The 25,066-nt window shown below is 44.3% G+C and overlaps 1 protein-coding gene and 1 pseudogene across 9 annotated transcripts in view; one reads left to right on the plus strand and one right to left on the minus strand.

Moving 5' to 3' along the window:
- LOC147015711 (G protein-coupled receptor kinase 5-like) overlaps positions 1-25,066 on the minus strand; it is a 243,326-nt gene that overhangs the window by 216,942 nt on the left and 1,318 nt on the right. For 4 of the 9 annotated variants that reach the window (XM_085848149.1, XM_085848150.1, XM_085848146.1 and 1 more), the window contains exon 1: positions 10,729-10,792. The exons of 3 other annotated variants lie outside the window; for them this stretch is intronic. In XM_085848149.1, the coding sequence (XP_085704275.1) occupies positions 10,729-10,777 (49 nt within the window). In that variant the 5' untranslated portion in view covers positions 10,778-10,792. Of the gene's footprint in view, positions 1-10,728; positions 11,147-21,535; positions 21,585-25,066 lie in introns of those variants that run through there. 2 more of the 9 variants (XM_085848145.1, XM_085848148.1) reach the window with 2 other exon arrangements.
- On the plus strand, positions 22,785-22,925 carry LOC147015712 (signal recognition particle RNA; annotated as a pseudogene).

Raw genomic sequence — 25,066 nt, forward strand, 5'->3', positions numbered from 1 at the left:
GAGGGGAGAGCAGTACTCAATCAGGTTGTGGACGAAAGCTTTGTATGTGGTCAGGAGCTCAGGTGGGCCGAGGAAAGACTTTGCGCGACGGAGGATTCCCAGTCGGCGACTGGCTTTGGAGGCCAGGTTGGAAATGTGGCTTTCGAGGAAAGATCATGGCAGAAAGTGAGACCAAGAAGTTTGAATGAAAGTTCTACAAGAGGATTGTTGAGAAAGGAGATGTGGGGGGGGGGGGGGTTCCAGACGGTCCTTTCAGAGGGACATAGTGAGAGTGTGAGATTTGTCTGGATTGAAAGACATGTTCTACGTGTTGGATCAGTTTGTGATTATATCCAGACCTGCAGTGAGCGAAGAAGCTGCTGCTTGCCGGTCTGAGGGATGACCGATGGTACGGCAGAGGGTGGAGTCGTCAGCAAAGAGAAATAGAGGATTTTCCAGAGAGTCGGAGAGATCATTGATGAAAACCAGAAAAAGAACAGGGCCCAGAACGCTACCTTGAGGAACTCCAGTCTGGACAGGAAGAGGGGATGAAAGAACTCCATTTAGGGCCACACATTGACTGCGACAGGAGAGGAAGTCTGTGAGCCATGAGTGGAGATGGCCTTGGAGTGGAGATGAGATAGGAAGAGAGTTTGGTGAGCGGGGCAGGGTGCCAGATCGTGTCAAAAGCACACGATATTGTTACGAATTTGGAAGCTTACTGCACACAACAGTCAGAGTCCCTATAGAACAGTTATATCGGCAAGTGTGTGTTTCTAGTTAGGGTCCCGTCCCTAGTCTCATGGGAATTAAATGTACGTGCGCTACAAAGTTATTTTTATAGTTAGGATTTTTACATCAACAACGACAACAACGCCCACCTTCGCTCTCACGACAGGCAACACTCTGCTCGCGGCATTCTTCAGTTTGTGTATGGAAAATGAATTGTCTCCACACAGCCCCGACCTCGATCTCCTGGATTTTTTCCTCTGGGGATCGTGTAAGGATGACGTCTACAAGGAACACCCCAGATCTGAGCCCAATCTGAAGGCAGCAGTTGAGGCTTATGTGCAGACAGTAACCATTAAAACTTGCAGAAACGTCATTGAAAACTTCTCAATTTGTGTGAATGCATGTTGTGTGCATCGGGGTGTTCACATCGAACACCTCAACTATAAGTGCATCAACGCACAATGAGTTTCGTTTCGCCATGATTTGGTTTTCATTTTCAGAGTTATTTTTGGTTCTATTACTCAATGTTTTGGTTAATAAAGTTTTGAAGTGGTTAACCTTTTATTGACACACCCTGTATTATATGGTTTCTCTTTTGTGAGATTGAAAGTAAAATATATATTGATAACACCAACTTTCAGAGCCGTTTGCCATAACATGTTTTCTAAATTACAGAACCAAAATTTTTTTTTTCCACCTGACACACATGACGATTGGCAACCTTTGGCAGAATAATGTTTGTGCACATCTCGAAACATCTACAATATAACGGTATTAAATTTGTTTATTGAAAAACAAAGGTGAAAGCTGCTCGAGGTTTTTGGGTTGTATACAGTACGTACTACAGTCGGCTGATAACTCCTCTCTGTCTCTCTCTGTCTCTCTGTCTCTCACTCTCTCTCCCCCTCCTTCCCTCCTCCCACCCCCCCCTCCTCCAGATGTGTCTCGGGGTGATTATGGCCAGGTGGTGTTTGTCTCCACACATGTCCAGGTGGTATTTATAGAATGACCGAGAGAAAATGGATTTCAGACATTATTTTGTTTCCATATTCGCTGTTATTCTATGCAGAATCATTTTGATGAGACGGTATGAATCTTAATTAACGCTCCACCGCATGTCTGCTTCCCTTCCCTTCCCCACCACTCCCCCTCCCTCCTTTCTCTTTACCCCTCCACATCCTTACTCTTCCCCTTATCCCTCTCCCCCACCCCTCTCTCTCTCCCCCCACTCCCCCCTTAGTATTCCCGTCAGCAAAGCGGTGAGTGGTATTTGCTAGTATACATATTAATGGAGAACAAGAGAAGTTTGAGGAAAGGCAGAAGTGGTTCATGAGTGATATTAGATAAGATGGGCTGCCAACCAGACTTGCATTGATCGAGTAGCTTGCTGTACATCTTAAAGCCTCCTGGAAGCAGGGGGCATGGATTCCCAAGGCGCTGCTTTCCACACCATCAAGAAGCGACAGCGGCAATGTGCAAATGGTGTCCGAATTCTCCGAAGGAGTCAAGAGAATTACCCCGTGTCAACAATGCTGCAGAATACCAATGAAGAACCTCTGCAAATAAACTATCACACTCACTGCGGAAGAGGCGTGCATGTTGGCGAGATCAGCAAAATAATCTGGACCATCCAGCACCTTCAGAAGGCATTCACACCCCCGACTTTATCACATTTTGTTGTGTTACAGCCTGAATTGAAAATGGATTAAATATACATTTTTTGTCACTGAGCAACACAAAACACCCCATAATGATAAAGCGAAAACACGTTTTAAGAAATTAAAAAAAAAAAAATTCAAAATGAAAAGCTGAAATGTCTTGCGTCAATAAGTATTCAACACCTTAGTTATGACACTCCAAAATGAGCTCAGGTGCATCCAATTTCCTTTCATCATAATTGAGATGTCTCTACAACTCGATTGGAGTCCACCTGTGGCCAATTCAATTGACTGGACATGATTTAGAAAGAAACACACCTTCTTATACAAGGTCCCACAGTTGACAGTACATGACAGAGAATAAACTACACCACAAAGTCCAAGGAACTGTCCATAGAACTCCGAGATAGAATTATGAGGAGACATAGATCTAGGGAAGGATATAAAACAATTTCTCGTGTTGAAAGTTCCAAAGAGCACAGTGAGCTCCATCATTAGGAAATGGGAAGAACATGGAACCACCCAGACTCGACCGAGAGCTGGCCGTCTGACCAAACTGAGCAACTGGGGAAAAAGGATCTTGGTCAGGGAGGTGACCAAGAATCCAATGACCACTCCAATAGAGCTGGAGTTACTTGACTGAGATGGGAGAAGCTGCCAGAAGGACAACAGTCTTGGTAGCACTTCACAAATCTAGGCTCTAAGAGAGTGTGACCAGACAAAAACCACTCCTGAAAAAAGGCACACGACAGCACACCTGGAGTTTGCAAAAAGGCATCTGAAAGACTGAGAGCATGAGGCAAAAGATTCTGTGGTCCGATGAGATAAAAATTGAACTCATTGGCCTGAATGCAAAGTGCTACGTCTGGCGGAAACCAAGCACAGCTCATCACCCATCTAACACCATCCCTACGGTGAAGCATGGTTGCGGCAGCATCATGCTATGGGGCTGCTTTTCAGCCACAGGGACTGGGAGACATGCAAGTGTAGAGAGAACAATGAATGGAGTTAAATGCAGGCAAATCCTTGATGAGAACCTGCTTCAGAGTGCAAAAGACCTTAGACTGCGGTGAAGATTTGATTCCATCCAGACAATGACCACAATGAGACAGCTAAAGCTCAGATTTGAATCCCATTTAGAATCTGTGGAAAGACCTGAAGATTGCCGTTCACCGACGCTCCCCATCCAACTTGACAGAGCTTGAGCACATCTACAAGGAAGAAATGGGAGAAAATCCCCAAATCCAGATGTGCAGAGCTGACACAGACATACCCGAGAAGACTTGAAGCTGCAACCGCTGCCAAAGGCGCTTTCACAAAGTAGTGACTCAGGGCGCTGAATACTTGCGGTATGTAAATTAGATATTTGTGCATTTCAATTTCAATAAGTGTGTAAAAATTTTCTAAAAACATGTTTTCACTTTGTCATTTCGTGTAGATCAGTGACAAGATTTTTTTTAAAATTTCATCCATTTTAAAATTCAGGATGTAGCAACAAAATGTGAAGAAAAAAAAAGTCAAGGGGTATGAAGGCACTGTAAGCCCCCGAAACTTGCAGACTGATAATTTGATGCACTCAGCCTTGATCCAAGCCACACCAAACACAAAGCAATTAGCAAGGCAAGCGAGGAAAGAGCACACGCATGGGCAACGTGGAAAGGGTGGAGGCTGGGTTTGCGGGACGAGAACATGCATTTTAAACGCGCGTGTCGAATAAATAAAGAAATGTCAGTCTTGAGACTGTCCATGTTGATAACATTTGTGACAGATTCGTGTTGTTTCTGTTTTCATAAAAACTGACTTACATATCTGACTTTCTCTTGTAACACAAGAGGAGTCTTTCAAATACAGGCTATAGGAAACTATATGGCATCAAAACAAGTCGAATGTAATCTTTGTCACACACCCAACCTGTCGACCAAATTTTGTAAGATTCCGTCCACAACTTGAGATATCCTGTTCACAGACATACATACAGACAGACAGACAGACACGGACAGACAGACGTGAAAACATTACCTCCACCACCGAAAAGGTCGAAACATTCAACAGTAGGAGACATGTGCCATCCTTGGCATCTTGTTTTGTTTGTTTAAAAGTGTGATCCAAAGTTTATGGAGATATTTGTTCATGAATCATAAGCAGGACAAAGAGACGAGGAGATATCAAATCGGTGTACCTTACATCCATTTCAAGTTGGACATTGGTAGACTCTGGAAAAATTACCATAGTAAAAATATAAGGGAATTTAACCTGGGATCCCAAAACCAAGAGCCAAGGTTTCAGGTGGGAATGCTAATCAGGCGAAAAAAAAAAAAAACAATAAAATAAGTCACATTGCGGAGGAGAACGAACGCACATTCGGTTTCACGCACGCTGATATCTTGACTTTTTGAAGAGCGACGGCATCGAGGAGACTTCCATGTCCTTTTCCTGTCTTTCTCAAAGGACTGCATGACAAACCCTCAAGCTATATTCTGTGACCAGCCATTGACAAAGGCCCACTCCCTGGGGAAAACTGGCATCACCATCTGCCATTATCCATTATGGGGTTGACATCTTTCGGATGCCTTCTCAGGCCAGCTGTTAACTGAGCATTCTTTGCCGTGGCAAATCCTTTCATGGCACGACCCAATTGCTCATGACAAAAACGGTTGCTTCAGCACATATTTACCTGCATCTCCTCAATGCTATGGTGTTCAATGGCTTATATTAAGAACCACCGGCATCTCCAATAAATCATGGCACAAGGCTGGTTACTTGACTACTACAGGCTATTTAATAGTCATATTTACAGTAACTACTCACAAGCCTGGCTCCACCATTGGCTTTCGTTATTTACAAATCGCTCCAACCCATCAAGGTGAACATGTGCAAAGGTTAGCCTCCTCAGTTTCAAGTGCGCACACATCTCTCTCCTTTTGTTAACACTCCTTTTGTTCACCTCTGGGACGACCTGGCTAATTGGATTCAGTCATGCTCAACTCTTTATAGGCTTTCAGGTCATTCATCCATTGAGGCCCAGCGCAAAATAATGTGACATTAGTTTGTGATCCCTTTTAAATGTCCTTCAAGTCTTACAGATGTGTGTGTGTGTGCACATGTATACGAGATATCAGGAAGTGGGCTCGACTTCCAAAATAGGGATGGCACAGACATTCCATAGGTTTAATCCATCCATCCATCCATCCATCCATCGGGACCATACTCTGTGCAGAGCGTTGGTGCTGCCTAAGCAGTCTCGTTGGGTATTGGGCACAATCCTGGATGGGTCGCCACTCTGACACAGGATACCAGCAAGCTGGCACTGATTTTGCCGACCTGGGAAAGACGACAGAGAGTCAACTCCACCTGGTATTAATTTAACAGCCGAGTGGGATTTGAATTCAGGATCCTAGGATCCCAAGCCCACCACCCAAACCATTAAGCCAACACCAGGCATATTGGTTTAATTCAATACATATTCTCCAAAAAAAAAAAAAATACTAAGTTACAAACTTATAAACCTATAAAATACGTACGAGTCGTCTGTGGAGGATTTCACATGCAACACCACTCATAAAATTCCCGAACATCATCGCTGAACTACAGAAACTAACCGACTCACAATAGCCCGATTGTAATTGTTCTTATTTTCAGAGAGCCGCACTCAAACTTGGTTTAACCTCAGGAGTTGGCCGAAACACAAATCTACTGCATTATCCAGTGGGAAGGTCCGTGACTCCTCGAGATGTTCATAACTTGGAAGGATTCCATGAAAAGTAGGCAACACTGCATAACTACGCATAGGAATATTAAGGGAAAACAATGCCAATCAGTCTGGTGGGGGTGGGCTGTGGCACTAAAATTGCCAAAGGTCAATCGCACCGAAACCGGTGTGGTCAATGGCATATTACGTACATCCAGTTACGACAAGATAAAAACACTTTTAAAGACAAGTGTGGTCAATGGTGGAATATTATGCGCGATCAGGAAAACCATTGTTTCCAGAAGTACGATGACTATAATTGTACAAATAGGATAATTATATATCATAGGCGTGACGACACATGCACAGAGTGCAGGAACTTTTTTGTCCGCAAAGCTCGCACGCAAACGGGCACGCAGTTTGTCATCGACTTGTCGTAAAAATTGAAGTGCGACAGACATTAAACGAGAAGGGCACTCGGTAGAGTGTGTACATCCGCCACGTAATACCCGATCCACGAGAACATATTGGGCCCATTACATTGTTGAAATATTATGCTATACAGTACTATATCTCATTTTTTGGCCCTATCTCTCAATGGTGAAGAATCGCTTTAAAAATTAAATAATTCTCGTATCTAGATCCGGATTCAGATCTTTACCAAGAACGCACCAATTCGTCGTGGTCACATACCCAACCTGCCCAACAAAGTTTCATCCGAATCTACCCACAACTTTTTGAGATATCGTGCCATATATTAGTTTAGTCCTATTTCTCAATGGTGAGGAATCACTTAAAAAAATTATCAGATCCGGATCCGGATTCGGATCTTCACCAAAATCTAATCAGCTCGTCCTTGTCACACACCCAACCTGTCCAGAAAATATCATCCAGATCCGTACACAACTTTTTGAGATATCCTGCACACAGACAAACAAACAAAAACAGACAAACAGAAAGGGGTGAAAATATAACCTCCTTCATGTTTGGTGGTGGAGGTCATAAAGTTGGTGAGTGAAAATGTAAATAGATTTTTTTAGGAAGAGTACAGAAACGAGTAATAATCTATACCGCCACTCGGTGGAGCACATACCTCCGCCAGGCAGAACGATTTACGTTTTGCATCCCCCAGATAGGCCAGATCTGCATTCTGGACCTCAACCAAAATCAAATCAGCTGGTTCTTGTCACCTAACCAACACATCCACCTGGTTTTGAAGCATCACTCGATATATTGTGTTTGCAACCAACACCCATAATCTGAGTTTATGGCTTTACGTATATGTGCTGAAAAGTCAATACGCCGGCATGTGACATTACAAAGAGGATGGAACAGCGAATAGATACATATTTTGGGCAATGTGAACAATAGACACTTGTTGAAATTTATAATTTATAGAGGATGGGCTGTACAAGTGTTGTGACATATTGGAATGGGACACATCGTTTACGGTTGAAGCGAAATGTACAGAATGACACTCACCAACAGCCACATTGATTAATGAGTCAAACACCAAAGGCGGTCGAGGATCTCGTTTTAACAGATTGAAGCTTCTGTTCATCTCGTCAGTTCAGAAGTTGACATTAATGCAGGTAGCATTGAATCAATCCTTCAAGACGAGTAAAACATGCGAAAGGTTTCCCCCATCCAAATCCTCGATCTGTTCTTCCCCCGATAATCTACCCAAGCCCACTTCCTTCATTTCTCCTGCTTTCCTTCCTGAAAGTCCCTGAAATGTCCATCTTCTCTTCGCCATGTTCCCCGTCCCATCCCCATCCCTCTCCCTTCCACAGTTCACCTGTGTCTGTTCCCCACTGTTTTGTCCCTTCCACTCCCACCCCTCTTGTCTCATGCCTCCTTGCTGTGAGTTGTGTGTTTGCTCTCATACGAGCCTCGACCAAGGTATACAAAAAAAAAAAAAAAAAAAAAGTTAGTGCGAGATGGCTGCCAAGACAATTGCCAGTTGGGCAACGACGATGATGACAAAAAAAAAAAACATCGCAGGTCACAATTTGTTCCGAGTTGTGAGCTCGATGACGATTTTGAAGTAAACTGTGACCCGTCACAAAACTTGAGAACATTACCAAACTCTGAAATCAAAGAAGGCAAGTGTTCAGCGGTGACACCCTGAATCTGCAGTCACCAGAAAAAATTCACAACTCGATTTTGCCGGCAAGGTGATGGGCATCTGTTTTTGAGATATGCAAGGTGATTCTGCATGTCCATTTCCTCAAATTTAGGAGAACTATGCACCACAGTTCTACCATGACGAGATTGAGGAAAGAAGAAGGAAATCTCCTTGGTCTCCTGCCAAATGACGTTGTTTTCTTGCATGACTACACTTGAGACAATGGAGCACATCTCACAGGTACTTTGCAGAACATGTGGCAGAAGTATCCCGACTTACAGTTGATATTTGTCACCTGGCAACTTTCATCCATTTGGTTCTCTTTTGAGAACATCTTCAGTGCGAAACACCTTAATTTTTTTTTACAAATGAGGATGTTAAGACCGAGGGCCTGCACAAGCTTGCATGCCGTTTATATGCATGGGAAGGGTGGAGCCCCCAGTGATGGATAGACATAATAAAGAGCTGCTGTTGTGCACCTTGCTGTGTTGCTGGGTGAGGTTAATGGGGGTAGAAAAGATTGCTGGGATGGATTGGGATTGGGGGGGGGGAGGTGACACGAGATGTCGGTGCACTGCTTGCTTGAAGCCCTGGATGAACAAGTGTGTTTGACAAACAGGAGAAGTAAGGAATAAAAGAGTGGTGGTGTGCGGTCAGCCTGGATTTTAAGAGTTTAACCAGGAGGAGTTTAGTAGAAGAACGCTTTCTTCCTGTAGCAGTGGGGGAGGGTCGGAGAGCTGAGAGAGAGAGAGAGAGAGAGAGAGAGAGAGAGAGAGAGAGAGAGAGAGAGAGAGAGAGAGAGAGAGAGAGAGAGAGAAAACAGAGAGAAAACAGAGAGAGAGAAAACAGAGAGAGAGAAAACAGAGAGAGAGAAAACAGAGAGAGAGAGAGAGAGAGAGAGAGAGAGAGAGAGAGAGAGAGAAAACAGAGAGAAAACAGAGAGAAAACAGAGAGAAAACAGAGAGAAAACAGAGAGAAAACAGAGAGAAAACAGAGAGAAAACAGAGAGAAAACAGAGAGAAAACAGAGAGAAAACAGAGAGAAAACAGAGAGAAAACAGAGAGAGAAAACAGAGAGAAAACAGAGAGAAAACAGAGAGAGAAAACAGAGAGAGAAAACAGAGAGAGAAAACAGAGAGAGAAAACAGAGAGAGAAAACAGAGAGAGAAAACAGAGAGAGAAAACAGAGAGAAAACAGAGAGAGAAAACAGAGAGAGAAAACAGAGAGAGAAAACAGAGAGAGAAAACAGAGAGAGAAAACAGAGAGAGAAAACAGAGAGAGAAAACAGAGAGAGAAAACAGAGAGAGAAAACAGAGAGAGAAAACAGAGAGAGAAGAGAGCGAGGGAAAACAGAGAGAGAGAGAGAGAGAGAGAGAGAGAGAGAGAGAGAGAGAGAGAGAGAGAGAGAGAGAGAGAGAGAGAGAGAGAGAGAGAGAGAGAGAGAGAGAGAGAGAGAGAGAGAGAGAGAGAGAGAGAGAGAGAGAGAGAGAGAGAGAGAGAGAGAGAGAGAGAGAGAGAGCGAGAGAGAGAGAGAGAGAGAGAGAGAGAGAGAGAGAGAGAGCAGAGAGAGTGCACAGAGAGAGCACAGAGAGAGCACAGAGAGAGCACAGAGAGAGCACAGAGAGAGCACAGAGAGAGCACAGAGAGAGCACAGAGAGAGCACAGAGAGAGCACAGAGAGAGCACAGAGAGAGCACAGAGAGAGCACAGAGAGAGCACAGAGAGAGCACAGAGAGAGCACAGAGAGAGAGCAGAGAGAGAGCAGAGAGAGCAGAGAGAGCAGAGAGAGCAGAGAGAGAGCAGAGAGAGATCAGAGAGAGATCAGAGAGAGAGCACAGAGAGAGCAGAGAGAGATCAGAGAGAGCAGAGAGAGAGCAGAGAGAGAGCAGAGAGAGAGCAGAGAGAGAGCAGAGAGAGAGCAGAGAGAGAGAGAGCAGAGAGAGAGAGCAAAGAGAGCAGAGAGAGAGAGCAGAGAGAGAGCAGAGAGAGCAGAGAGAGAGAGAGAGCAGAGAGAGAGCAGAGAGAGCAGAGAGAGAGAGAGAGAGAGAGAGAGAGAGCAGAGAGAGCAGAGAGAGAGAGAGAGCAGAGAGAGCAGAGAGAGAAAGACACAAGAGGTCAGAGGTCACAGACCTCTTTGCAACATAACTATTACCAAGATATTCAAACAATATATGAGATTTTGCAGACACTGCAAAAGACTTCCTGCATCAATTAAAGAACATTTTAGCAACTTTTAAAGACCATAACTGCAGGAAACATGCATGTCACATCTATTAAAAGAGAGAAAAAAAAATTGGTTCACCTTAAGAACAAACATTACAAGAACAAAAAAAGAAAGGGCAGACAGCTTACTGGTTTTTCAGGTTGAAAATGACAGATACCTTCAATCGAGATACTCCCCCCTCCCATTCACACTTTGAAATGCACTGTACAAACCTCTCAACACTATGAAAGACACACGTAACTTGATTTTCTGCTGTCGTGCAAAGACGTGGAAACAAAATTTCCATCACCATGTGCAAGATAAGGAGAACAGCCACTCACAAAAGGCCAGACATTGCAAGAACAACGATGACGACTTATCCGGTTCCATTGCATTGAATGCACCATGCCACGTAGAAGTTGCAATCAATGTTGCATCACGGACGACTCTCGCAACAGCAACCGCAAAAGAGAAAGATGTAGGGTGAGGAAGGGCGTCGAGAAACAGTGACATATCAATGGCAATGAACAAAAACATGTTTGCTGCCATGTGCTGGTCAGCTATCCTGTAGCCAATTGAATGAACAGTGGCAAAGAAAGACATACCTGTCTACCCTCTAGAAGTACTGTACATGTGTATATTTCTGTTTGTGGCTGGTCTGCCTCAAGATGTTGTGCTGCTGATGCAGACATGGAGCTCAATCTGAAATGGCCTCGTTCTAGTAGGGAAGTTACACTGTCTTGGACACAATAATAATCATCCACATATACAGTATATTATGGAGCAAGTGTATGTATGTAAGTATGTATGCATGTATGTATGTAAGTATGTATGCATGTATGTATGTAAGTATGTATGTAAGTCCACTCAATACCCATTGGTTGAATAGCACAATGGCAACCTGAAATAAAAATCTCCGTGCACCATTTTTGTAAGCCAAAGACGCCTCTGTAAGTGTCATATACAAAATTGCCATGCCGTCCCTCTAAGTTTTCCGTTCAGTGTAAAACAACCGAAGCAACTGTTAAAAGGATCAAGTATTCAAAGTTTGGAACAAATAGGCATCATAGGCCTTGTGAAGGCGACTAAGTGCAGGCAGGCCTCAGGCTTCAGGCCTCTGGTGTTCGCCTATGGGCCAGTGGAATTGGAATTATCTGAGCTCTGAAAGATCTTAAAAAGGTCGAAGGGGTAGAAAGGGTACAAATTAAGGACTAAAGGGTCTGAATAATCGAAGGGTATTAAGGGGTATCAAAAGGGTCCGAAAAGGTATGTTCCAATTGTACGCAAGTAATGGAAATAATTAATAGATGTATTCGTGGTCTAATAATGCATAATTAATAGACGTACTCACGCTCCAACTCACGTTTAAGCAACACGCAATCAATAGAAGTATTCATATTTTAAGAGTACGCGATTAGACACACTCGCGTTCCAACGAAATGCGATACTGCACTCACATTTCGTTAGTACACAATTAAAACGACGTATTCACATTGCACGAGTCCGTAATTAAGAGATGTACTGGATAGTCCTCATGTTCCAGTGGTACAGAATTAAGACGTACTCACATTCCAATTGGATGTAATTAATAGATGTACTCAAGTAGCATTATTACCATGTACAATTATCTACATATTGTGACGTCCACGGGACTTGAACAGTCCCGCCAACGTAGAATGAGCCGAAACGATGGAGGCGGTTTATTTGTTTATAACCCAAACATGGCGGTTCTAATCGCTCTACCGCAAACGGGACGAGGAAGGTGGCACGAGTCACTTTTCACTGAGTTGATGATGTTTATTCGTTTTTATTTTCACCAGAAATAACAAGACTCAGCAAGAAGAGGGATCCGGGGCGATTTGACGGGATGGTGTGGGATCGGGCGTGGGGAAAACACAGACAATACCAATGAATATACAGTTCTCAATCCCTCTAAGGCGCCAAGCAGACAGACACAGACACAGACACACACACACACACACACACACACACACACACACACACACACACACACACACACACACACACACACACACACACACACACACACACAAAACATAGCTATCTCTGGTGGTCAGGCTGGACCGTGGTGTGGACGCAACTGTCCCTGGATCGGCACCGGACGAGCAGGCCTTGCTCTCGCCAGGGGGGGGGGGGCAGGAAAAACCGCGGTGCTGTCGACCTCCTCCTGGTCCTGGCCCAAGTCCGCCCACAGCCGCCAGGGAACCAGCTCCCGCGCCAAGCCGCGAGCAGGAGAGGGAGGCAGGTCCACCCGCCGCCCGACCCCGTATTCCGAGTCAGCAGAACCCTAGAGCCAACCAAAGCGAGGCACGAGGCTCGGCAAGGCTCCCAGGCACGATCAAGAGCACGATTGACTCAGCACAGCAACCATGACGCTCTCTGCCGCCACAGGTTCCACACCAAAAAAACACGAGCGTTCTGGTTGTAATCTTCTTCTTCTTCCTTTTCGACCCCGAACAGAACCTTTTTATCCTTCTGCCCTCGTCACCTCCAATCGAGCCGTTTATTGGCCCACTGCCGTCGCCTTCTGCCAATCGTGATCACGGGGCGGAGCCATCCGCTGCTCTGTCCTGTGACGTCACGGCCAGTCTTCAGAGAATACCAAAAGGGGTTCACGCAGACACACTTACCCTATCCCGTGTCCCTATCTAATTACGTGACATTTATCATTTCCCCCTTGAAGAAATGAACATTTACTAGACAACTTATCACCACTGAATTACTACTTATTACATCGAGATCCTGGTAAACTCGAACAGCATGGCATACCTAATTAAACATCCTAATTACCCTTTGAATGCATACCCCCCCCCTCAAACGTAACAATATCAATTGGCGAAGGGACCGGCTTTGTCCATGCTGATTCTCCTACCGGCGACGGTGTAAGCACATTTCTTTGACTTCAAACCCACCACTGCATGTTCGTCACTTGCAGGAGGTATAATGACTTTTGTAAACCTTTGTTTCGTGAGCATTTCCAGCAAAAACAAACAAACAACACGCATTCCACCCCTTATGGACAGCCATTATGCTTTTGTGCAGAGGAGATAATACGATATACATTTTGTGCATATACTTTGTCTTCACACCCAATGGTGTTTCACCATATAGCTCAGGGTTTATCTTGCATGTTCATGGAACTGCAGATCCCAGGTATGAATCTCGCTGGCATCAATTTTTATTTCCATTACCTCCGCCACTGAAGGTGGAAGGAGGTTATGTTTTCACCCGAGTCTGTCTGTTTGTCTGCTTGTTTGTGTGCAGGATATCTGAAAGTTGTGGACGGATTCAGATGAAATTTTTTGGACAGGTGAGGTGTGTGACAAAGATGAAATAATTTGATTTTGGTGAATATCCAAATGCAGATCCGGATGCGAGAATTTCATTTTTAAAGTGATTCTTCACCATTGAGAGATGCGACTAAAAACGATATACTGTGTATATATATATATATATATATATATATATATATATATATATATATATATATATATATATATATATATATATATATATATATATATATATATATATATATATATATATATATATATATATATATATATATCATGATATCTCAAACAATTATTAGGCCTAATATGTTCTATTGGATCAGGTATTACGTAGCGGAGTTATGCGCTCTACCAAGTGCCCTTCCAGTTGTACACCGCTCCTTCCCAATTCCATATCCAGGTGATGCATGACGTCATCGCCGGGCACCAAAGGGAGTACTCAGTTTTTACTCCGTTTGTTTGTTTTCTTGTTTGTCCGGGCGATATCTCAGAGCCATCCTTTGAGTGAGGAAGCTGAAATTTGGGGACAAAAGTGAAGATGTGCTTTGGCAAAAACGGTATTTATTAATTTTTTTTGATAGATTCATTAATTCCTCGTTTATTTTATTTCTCATCTGGGCAATATCTCAGGCACCTTACGAGCTCGGAAGCTGATATTTGGACACGACAGTGAACGAGTGATTTGGCTATAAAGGGTGTTTTTGGATTTATTGATGAATCAATTAATCGGTTAACTATTAATTTTAAAAAAGTTACAGAATCGGATGAAACAGTGCTGGTTTTGGTATGCTAGTAGCCAATTGATTAAGAAATTAAGTATTTTACGACTGCTATTTGTTTATTTTAATTATGCAATGAATCAATTGATGAATTATTGTACACTGCTCGCTCCCAATTGGGTCTCCATGGGTCGCTTGGTGGCATCACCGGGTGCTGAAGGCGCCCGGCGATGTCACATGCTGAAGGATTTGTTATTTATTTATTTAGCATGGGCGGCGGTGTACCTTGAATGTACCTCGACTTGTTTTATATCTGTTCAACACCACGAGCAAGCAAGCTTGACGCAGTTTCAAAGCAGAAGTATCCATCGATATATTTAGAGGTTAAGGGACCGGCTTTGTCCGTGCTCCTTCTACCGGTGACGCAGTGCGTGCGTTTCTTTTACCTTTTATTACCAAACAAAAATGGTTCACTACCACCAGATAATATTGGTGTTTGTGGGGTCGATGGAGGAATTTCATAGTAAAGGTCAGATTGTATAATGTAGCATGGTCCATGGACGGGCAGGAGACATCTCGATGTAAACCAAGGAAGGAAAACTGTCAGCTTAAGATTGTTACGCATCACCACATGGGGGTGGTGCTGTGTTAACTTGGTAGCGTTTAAGGCTAGTATCTCCCAGTTTCCCCCCGTGACCTTTTCTTACATTTTTGCATTTACAAAGCCAGTCTATAAAAAGGCACCACATTCTTCCAACAACAACAGAGCCAAAAGTTTCCAAGCAGGCAAAAACCCTGCCTTCGTACCAGCAGGCCATGCCCCCAAGGCTGATGAATGGTTGGTGTGATGCAAGGGGGAGGAGGATAGTGTGGAGACGGCAGTCAGAAGACTTAGGATCTCTCTGGCTTCTCGACACGGTCAAGAAGGCAGCGCGATTGTCGTTCGTGCTAGTGTGAATTTGTTCACGTACTGAAATAAGACGCGAGCCATTGACTGTTTGGCTGAGTCGTGAAGTTTGTACGTTTCTGAGAAGAGAAGGAGAAGAAAAGCGCGACTTTTGGCCTTGTCTCGGAGCCACGGCAATCACCTTGTTGTATGATCAAGGGGAAAGGCGGTGCCATTTGGTGTATGTGGACCTGGAACATAGAGGGAGTGGTGTGGCAATCTGGATCGTGAGAATAAGTCTGTTTGTGATCTTAAGTCTGTTTGTGAGCAGGATATCGCAAAAAGTTGTGGACTGATTTTGATGAAACTTGGTGGAAATGCTGGGTGTGTGACGAGGTCGAATTTATTCGATTTTTGGTGAAGATCCAGACACGATAATTTTTTAATTTTTCAAAGTGATTCTTCGCCATTGAGAGATGCAGCTCATTGAGAGAAACCGAGTAGATATTAAATTAAAATTGAGATGGTCCTCGATCATAAACTGACGATTGTCGACAGAATGACAGAAAGAAAGACAAAAGTGAACCAATTGTTAACCTGCTTTTCGCTTCACGTACATGGGTGAAAAATGGAAGTCAAATTACAGTACATGTAAATTTTTCGTTCATTCGTTCAACCGCACGGCGGTTCAAGGGCCCTGGCGTTGAAGACCATCCACACGAATTACCTCACGTACGTGACTGCGAGGAGAGATTTGGTGCCATTTTGCTGCGAGTTTCCCCGCGTGGCGGCTTCGTGGTTTGGAGGATCACAAGGCTCCGAAAAGATCATCTCTGGGCTGCAGCAAAGTGCTGCAACAAAGAGAGGATTATATTTTATTTTATCTGTTCCCTTGCCTACTTTTGTGACCGAGTGGAGACATCTCAAATCGGTTTTAGTTTACCTCACATTTTATTACCTCATGCTTTGATTTATTTTTATTAAATTATCATTTGTTGAATTCACTGCGTTTGTCTACTCGTTGCGGGTTTGAGTATAAACCCCGTGTGTTTCGCCTCGAAGTAAAACCGTTCGGCTATCCGTCCAGGTCGGTGTTAACCGGGTGGACACGACAATATAAACTCCTGATAATATACAAACTCCCAATACCACCAGATAATATAAACACCATTAAATATATTTAAGCCAAATTTTGTCAATGCAGAAGTAAAGGGATTAAAAGCATTGTTCATACTCGAGAGTTTATAGAACACCTTACCCCATGCAGTCTTGAGATAAATATAATAATAACCAGAACAACATTCGGTAGAGCGAATACCTCCTCCAGACTGAACGGTTTAAGTTTTGTATCCCACCAATAGGCCAGATCTGCATCCATACCTCAACCAAAATCAAATCACATTGCTCTTGTCACCTACCCAACTCATCCATAACTTTTTGAAATATCATGCTATGTACATATCTACTCAGTTTCTCTCAATGGCGAAGAATCACTTTGAAAAATTAAAAAATTATCGTGTCTGGATCTTCACCAAAAATCGAATAAATTCGACCTCGTCACACACCCAGCGTTTCCACCAAGTTTCGTCAAAATCAGTCCAAAAGTTTTTGAGATATCCTGCTCACAAACAGACTTAAGACAGACAGATAGACAGACAACCAAACAGGGATGAAAAACATAACCTCTGTTCACCTTCGGTGGCAGAGGTAACACCACAACTACAGGAAAAATATAATTCAACGTGGACGGGGTCTACGAGCAGAAAATTCGATTGGTCGTGATGACGTAAAATGCTGTAATATTTTGTCCAAGTACTACTAAACAGAAGGGTTTTAAAAGTCCCAAAAAGGCGATTAGTGTTCCAGTGTACTATTCAACTGAAATAAAATAAAGACTGTAAAGGTTGTAGAAAAAAAAATCCGGAAGTTTACCGCTGTTGATGGTCACGTCCTATACACAACCTTGTTTAACACGTTACATTACTTTTTCTTGCCTGTTATTTGTGTCCTTGAAAACAGTAAGTTTCCTGTTTGGAATGATTTTCAATTTTGTTTGCTACCTGTGTGAAAGCAGTAATGGTTTATGGGTCAGAGGCATGGACTGTGAGATCGGTAGAAGAAGGTCCCTTGAGAAGAACAGAAAGAGCAATGATGAGAAAGATGTGTGGAGTGCAGTTGGTAGACAGAAAGAACACGAAGGAGTTGATGGAAAGGATTGGTCTGAAAGATACAATCATGGAGGTGGTAAGAAGGAGTGGCTTGAGATGGTTGGGTCACGTGCTAAGAAAGAGAGACGATGAGGGAGTTGAGAGAGTATGGAATTTGGAAGTGGAGGGGAAAAGGGAAGAGGAAGGCCAAAGTTGAGTTGGAAGGAGTTGGTTATGAAAGAAAGTCAGAAATTGGGATTGGGAGTGGAAGACGCAGAAGATAGAAGAAAGTGGAGAGCTGGAGTTATGTCATGGAAGGAGTGAAAGTCAGCAACCCCCCGTAATAGGGATAATACTGGACGACGACGACGACGACGACGACAGGCGGAAAGAGAGTAAAAATATCATCTCGTGAGTCTCTGCGCATCAGGTCAAATCCAGAGCCAAAGTACGTACTGCTAAACTACATGTTTGTTTTCTGATTAATGTTCCAAATAGTGTTAAAACATAATATTAAATTGAAATTGAGATGGTCCTCGATCATAAACTGACGATTGTAGACAGAATGACAGGAAGAAAGACAAAAGTGAACCAATTGTTAACCTGCTTTTCGCTTCGCGTACACGGGCGAAAAATGGAAGTCAAATTACATGTAAATTATTCGTTCATTCATTCATTCATTTCACCACGGACGATCCCAGTCAACCTGCTCCATTGCTATTATAGCATGAGAACCATATGAGAATACACAAAACTACAACTGTACCTTTGGCCACATGCTTTATACCAAACAAAGCTATTCAATAGGCCAAAAAGGGGGTGGATTTGGGTGGACACGAACGGTCACATCTCACTGACCGATTGTTCATGTCAGATTATTGAGGTCATCGCATCGTACTTCGCATCTCCAGAAGAAAATATGATGAGCAATTAACATCAATTTCATGTGCGGTGAACCAATGGCCCATTGCAAACGTCTCTTGCAACATTTAGCCGTGACTGCCACATGGTTTGCAACCACACCTAACAATCAACAAGGTGTAGCGTATCTCGTCGTCCTGGTTTCTTTTCTGCTCCATTCGCGAATTCGATTTCAACAGTCAGTTTGACAAATAGGTTATCGCAACGTTTCCTTCACAAACATACACCCTGCGATGAATGGTCCCGAGGATGAACTTTTCTGCAGCATTATATGCTTGGAAAAGAAAAAAAGAAAAAGATAAATTGCACGAATTATTGTTCTAAGGTAAACACTGTTCAGTCCCACTCTTCCCTCCAGATATTCAAAAGCTGTTCACCACTTCCTCAGGTCACCCACAACCCCCCAACTCGACTCATGATCTCTTCCCTCTCAAATGACCCTGTTCTCAAGAATTCCCCTTTTCAAGCTCTTCCACGAGCCTTGATCATGTATCCAAAACAAAAAGTCCAGAATGGCCGAAATGTATGCAAACGCGCCTCTGAACCGTCGAGCCTGGATTTGAATCTCGCCCCAGCTATAAACAGTCATCACGGTGTTCCACATGCATGACGATTCGTTAATGTGTGTGTGCAGTCTCTCGGGTGGATGTTAAACATCCCAGGGTGTGCTTCGCAACGGGTCGGCAAGTTATCGCCGGCATAATGAACAAATTAAAAACTCCTGCCCGAATCTACATCGGGTGTTGCATCAGGAGCACAGCAGCGCCGTCAACCAATGATTCTTCTCGCAGCATTGGACTGCATTAGAAAGAAGAAGTAGTAGTAGTAGTAGTAGGGTCAAAAGAAGATGCCCGATACCTGAAGCCTCCACAATGGAGGCAAACATTGTTCGCATGAATGAAAAGAAAAACGAAAATATGGATATTTCTCTGAAAGCGTTTTCATCGATTTGCCGGTCAAAATAACGCTTTGTGAGATCAAGTGGTTGGAAAAAACAACCAATGAGCTTTCACTTCAAAATGATACATGTATATATACTTGCATTGAGAGGAATGATCAGTAGTTGTGCAACAAGAAAGCTTGCGCAAGTTCTGATTAGCACGAATTGGCAAAAGTTTTTAGGATCTTTCTTTTTTTTTTTCTTTTTTCCATGTAGTCTCAAGTTATAATCTTATGGGCATAACCGAGGATAATCGAGGAAGAGGGAGAATAATGCGTGTGAATGAGACACTTAACCTCGACACATTCCCATTCAACAAGAAATGAAGCAAATTGGCCGTTGCGGTGAGTCGAGCACAAATCCTTTGAAGAACCGATGTCATTGCACGAGCCGGGCCTAGTCTTCAGTGTAGCACTGCAGCTTTCACGACCATGTCATTATGAAATGAAAATTCCACGAGAAAAATTAAATGCTTCAATGTAACTGGGCCAAGCTGTTGGATATTGTGGGTTTCCTTTGGAGTAAGAGAAAGACTCAGTTATTGCTTGGCCTCATAATAAGGTGGTAGATGAGGGGGGGGGGTAGAGATGGGAGCAAAGTAACATTAGCCTCCCCACACCACCAAATGACGTCACATGCTGACACTCGCCGCACATCGGAAGTATCATGTCACGTATGACAGTCGTACATGGCGGTCGGCAAAATCTTTGGAGTTTTGGAGGGAGCCACACATCCAAAAAGGTTGGGGACCACTGGCTTAAGTGAATGAAGAATGAATGACAAAAGGTAGTTCAAAAAATGCTTCATGGGTAAAGGGCAACGAGACGAAGGGCCGTGGTTTAAAAGTACACCATAGCGGAACAGGTATTATATACTCCTTCTCAATATCGAACTGCAAGGAAGAGTACGATATACGAAGCGAGCAAGCATGGACGATTAAAAAAAAAATGACCGTTTTTACAGCCATTTTCCCTGCTGTGCAGGAGTTTGGCTTTTTCTTGAGGCAATGTTTTATGGCCGGATGCCCTTCCTGACGCCAACCCTGGTCGCCTCTTACGACACACAGGGATATGGTATACCTATTTTAACCGGGGTATACACCGGCCCAGTACACTGGTACTCATTTCGCCGACCTCGGAAGGATGACAGGCTGAGTCAACCCCCTGGTGTTAATTCAGCAGCCAACGGGGCTTGAACTCAGGACCCTGGGATCCCAAGCCACCACCCTAACCACGAAGCCAACACCAGGCTATCAAGCAAGCATGGATGGAAGCAAACTTTGGAATACATGCTTAGTCAGTCTATGAATGTACGTCTCGGAATGATAGTTCAATATATTTGCAAAAGGGGAAGTTAAATAACCATCTGCTTTGCCTGCCATGTGTGAGAAGGAATCAGTCTCTAAAACCTGCTTTCCTTCTTTCACATTCTTCTCTGAAGAAAGTTTGCCTGCTGGCTTTTACATTTTTACCATGGGTGTGCAATCACCCCCACCCCTCTCTCACTCACTCACTCACTCACTCACTCACTCACTCGGTATCGCGTACATCACGATCGGCTCCGTCGGTTTCGATTTTTCAGATATTGATATACTGGTGGGCTCATACCGCAATATCAGTATTAAAATTAATTAATAAATTAATAAATATGTTATGCAGGTTCAAAAACATGAAATGGTCCGATGGCCCGTTACGTATTCACATACGACGACGTACACATCATTGACACACGGCAATTTTTCAAAGTATTCCCACATGGGGCTTTTGTTTTCCCCATGATACGAACGGTTATTTTACTTTCAACTTCACCTTGTTTAAAAACGATTTAGTTTTAAATAAAAGCGAGATCAGTACAGGCCAGTTATCGCTATCGTGGATCGCCGTACAGGTATTACTACACCTGTGTCGCAGTTTCAGTAATCTGCACAGGCTTCATAAAACACACCCAATTCATATAAATAATCACTTGGCAATTGCTTTGAAACCTGCCACGAGGGCAAAGAAAAACGCGATTGCTTGCATGTTGATGGTTAAAAGTTATAACCAACTGTACTTGCTTCCTGGTATGTCTTGACGTCATACGTTTCACTGGTCCAGGAGGAGCCAAGATGCCGCATACATCAAGGATTTTTAAATCATGGACGGTATTTAAAGATTCTACAAATCTTCCTTGGATTTGTTAGTGATATACTGGGTTTTTTTGTTTTGTTTTTCTAACATACCGGGGGTATATCCACAATTCCAATGCCGGTACATCGATATATCGCCGGATCCTCCATGATGAAAGAGCCACAAAGTATATTTTCTTGATGTCCAAGGTTCCTTATGTCCAACTTACTGAAAAGCGGCACAAAACTTGATAAAGGGGTGCTTGAGAACGGCGACCTTGAAGCGAGAAAGAAAAATTACACGGGAATCAGTTGATGCAATGACGTCATGAATGCAGAATGGCCAACATACACATTTCCTTGGGCTCTGATGAAAACTGTTCGGCCTCCAACACGATAATTAGAGCAAACCACTTAAAAAGGAGCACGGTGACCAATTTTAAAGTATTTCATCATTAGTACATTACAATGTCAATGCAATTTAATCAGGCGAGGAAATATATTGGAGTAATAATGCCATCTGTAGCAAAAATGAGGAAGAAGTATGTTGGTCATTTAAAAGAAAGCCATACCCACCCTGGATCGACCTAGTTTTGAAGCTCATGCAATACATCTTTTATACGTTGTAGCAATGGAGGAGGTATGCACAGGATACTCCTTCGAGTAGTGTGGCGCACTCACCTCTGAGCTGTCTGGCCCGAGTTAGAATATCGACTGAGCTGTAAACTCTCACCCTGGTGTTTCATACGCAGGGTGAGGCACCATTGTGTACAAAAGACTTAAAAAGGTAGAGGACACGTCTGCCAGCACTGGTAGGTGCTGGATGTTAAAGATACCACAGTGGTCTTCCGCAGAGTAGGCAAATTATCAATGGCACCCGAAAGAAAATACAAATTCTTACCCTGGTGAGCAAGACATCACCACCAGACCGCCGAGCATAACCCTTGCCAGGAAATGCTTCAGCAGGACCAGCTCAACATCAAGAGTAAGGTACATTTGATTGATCAAATGGCAATGGAAGCACTGATGACGCAGCATTAAGATACGATTATTAAATTTAAAACCATTTCGTGTGTGGACAACGAATTAACAGGAAGCTATTTATATCCCCCCCCCACATTCAGAAACGAGAAATATACCAATTCATCTCAAACATACCAAGGACAAAAATTCCTTCGAGATTGATCTCAGGATCAGTAAAATCGGTTTAACCCGAAGAACTTGCACATTCAGGGCTTATAAGTGAAAAATTGCACAACGTGTATCCACACCATGGTCTCACGATGGCAGTGGTTTAAAAAAAAAAAAAACAATGAATAAAGATGAAAGGAAATAATTAAAACATAAAGGGTGACAAACTTATACTGGGCGTAGTGGCGTGCGCCTGTAATCCGGCTACTCGGAGGCTTGGGTTGGAGGATCGCTTGAGGACGGGAGCACTGCACTGGGCCACGCTATGAGAGGGTGTAGAGCAGCCCGGAATCATGGCGAAACCCAATCCTTATCCCTGTGTTGTAAGAGGCGACCAGGGTTGTGTCAGGAAGGGCATCCGGCGTAAAACCTATGCCAAATCAGTATGCGGATCATACGGATGATCCGCTGTGGCGACCCCCAACGGGAGCAGCCGAAAGACGAACAACAACAACAAAGGGTGACAAACTCCATTTTTCAAGGTGCAGACTTTCTACCAATCAGAACGTTTGAGCAAGAGAACAAACCATGGATAAAATGAGACAAAGTGTTGTCAAAACAAAAGACAAAACAAAACAAAGGAACCGAGAAAAAGAAACCAGATAGAGCAAAAAAAAAAAAACCCAGCACCAGTGTGGTACCAATCTCCTCCTCCTCCTCCTCCATGGGATCAGGAAACTCACCCTGCTTGGAGGAGTGTGTGACTAGCTCAAAACTAGAGACAATAAATAAAAATAAAAACTAACAACATCTGCACCAAGCTTCATTTGAGGCTCAAGAGAAAAAAATTTGACTGCACCTCCAGGTAAATGGCAATTTCTTTGTTCTGCATGATGAAACGGCACAAAGTGAACAGAAAGATTTTCAAAGCAATTCCAACCATCGTGGTTCTTGACTAATGAGGCAATAAATGATTTAGTTTGCAAGATCCGTATAATTTGAGGATTAATAAATCCTATATAATGGAAAACACCATCGAATAACAATACATAATTCATCCATCAGCTATAATCTTGAGATAGCACCACCACAAGCAGCATGCAGTGAACCTTGCTCGTCACATCCACCTGTGAACTCCACTGTCAGTTTATCGCCTGAAGATCCTCTATGACCTCGACAGTGTGTGTGCGCGTGTGTCTGTGTGCGCGTGTGTCTGTGTGCGCGTGTGTCTGTGTGCGCGTGTGTCTGTGTGCGCGTGTGTCTGTGTGCGCGTGTGTCTGTGTGCGCGTGTGTCTGTGTGCGCGTGTGTCTGTGTGCGCGTGTGTCTGTGTGCGCGTGTGTCTGTGTGCGCGTGTGTCTGTGTGCGCGTGTGTCTGTGTGCGCGTGTGTCTGTGTGCGCGTGTGTCTGTGTGCGCGTATCACGAGTTATAGCAGCATATCAGACTGTAAACCAAATGAGAGGCTCCATTGTATTAAAGTTTTCAACAGGTTCAAAGACAGTGTCACAAAGACAGTGTCACAAAGACAGTGTCACAAAGACAGTGTCACAAAGACAGTGTCACAAAGACAGTGTCACAAAGACAGTGTCACAAAGACAGTGTCACAAAGACAGTGTCACAAAGACAGTGTCACAAAGACAGCTGCAGGATGAACTTTTCAATTCCCCTTGTATACCAATAAATGGCGAGGGCAATAATAAATAAAAACAATCCTCTTCTTCAACTCCTTCCTTAACAAGTCACCACATTCAGCACATCCTTGTTCACCCCAACAGCACCCACACCTCCTTTCCTAGTCACCACTTAACACCACAACCCCCTTTCATCACAGAATCACCACGGTCACACGTCCTCGCCCCGTCCTCACCCGTCAGCACACACTCCCCCCATCCTCACCCGTCAGCATGCCCTCTCCCCGTCCTCACCCCGTCAGCACGCTCCCCCGTCCTCACCCGTCAGCACGCCCTCCCCCGTCCTCACCCCGTCAGCACGCCCTCTCCCCGTCCTCACCCCGTCAGCACGCTCCCCCGTCCTCACCCGTCAGCACGCCCTCCCCCGTCCTCACCCGTCAGCACGCCCTCTCCCCGTCCTCACCCCGTCAGCACGCTCCCCGTCCTCATCCCGTCAGCACGCTCCCCCGTCCTCACCCCGTCAGCACGCTCCCCCGTCCTCATCCCGTCAGCACGCTCCCCCGTCCTCACCCCCTCAGCACGCTCCCCCGTCCTCACCCCGTCAGCACGCTCCCCCGTCCTTACCCCGTCAGCACGCTCCCCCGTCCTCATCCCGTCAGCACGCTCCCCCGTCCTCACCCGTCAGCACGCCCTCCCCCGTCCTCACCTGTCAGCACGCTCTCCCCGTCCTCACCCCGTCAGCACGCTCCCCCGTCCTCATCCCGTCAGCACGCTCCCCGTCCTCACCCCGTCAGCACGCTCCCCGTCCTCACCCCGTCAGCACGCTCCCCGTCCTCACCCCGTCAGCACGCTCCCCGTCCTCACCCCGTCAGCACGCTCCCCGT

The sequence above is a fragment of the Eptatretus burgeri genome, chromosome 12 (genome assembly GCF_056783735.1).
Source record: "Eptatretus burgeri isolate ZD-2024b chromosome 12, Ebu_testis_v1, whole genome shotgun sequence".
NCBI lineage: Eukaryota > Metazoa > Chordata > Myxini > Myxiniformes > Myxinidae > Eptatretus > Eptatretus burgeri.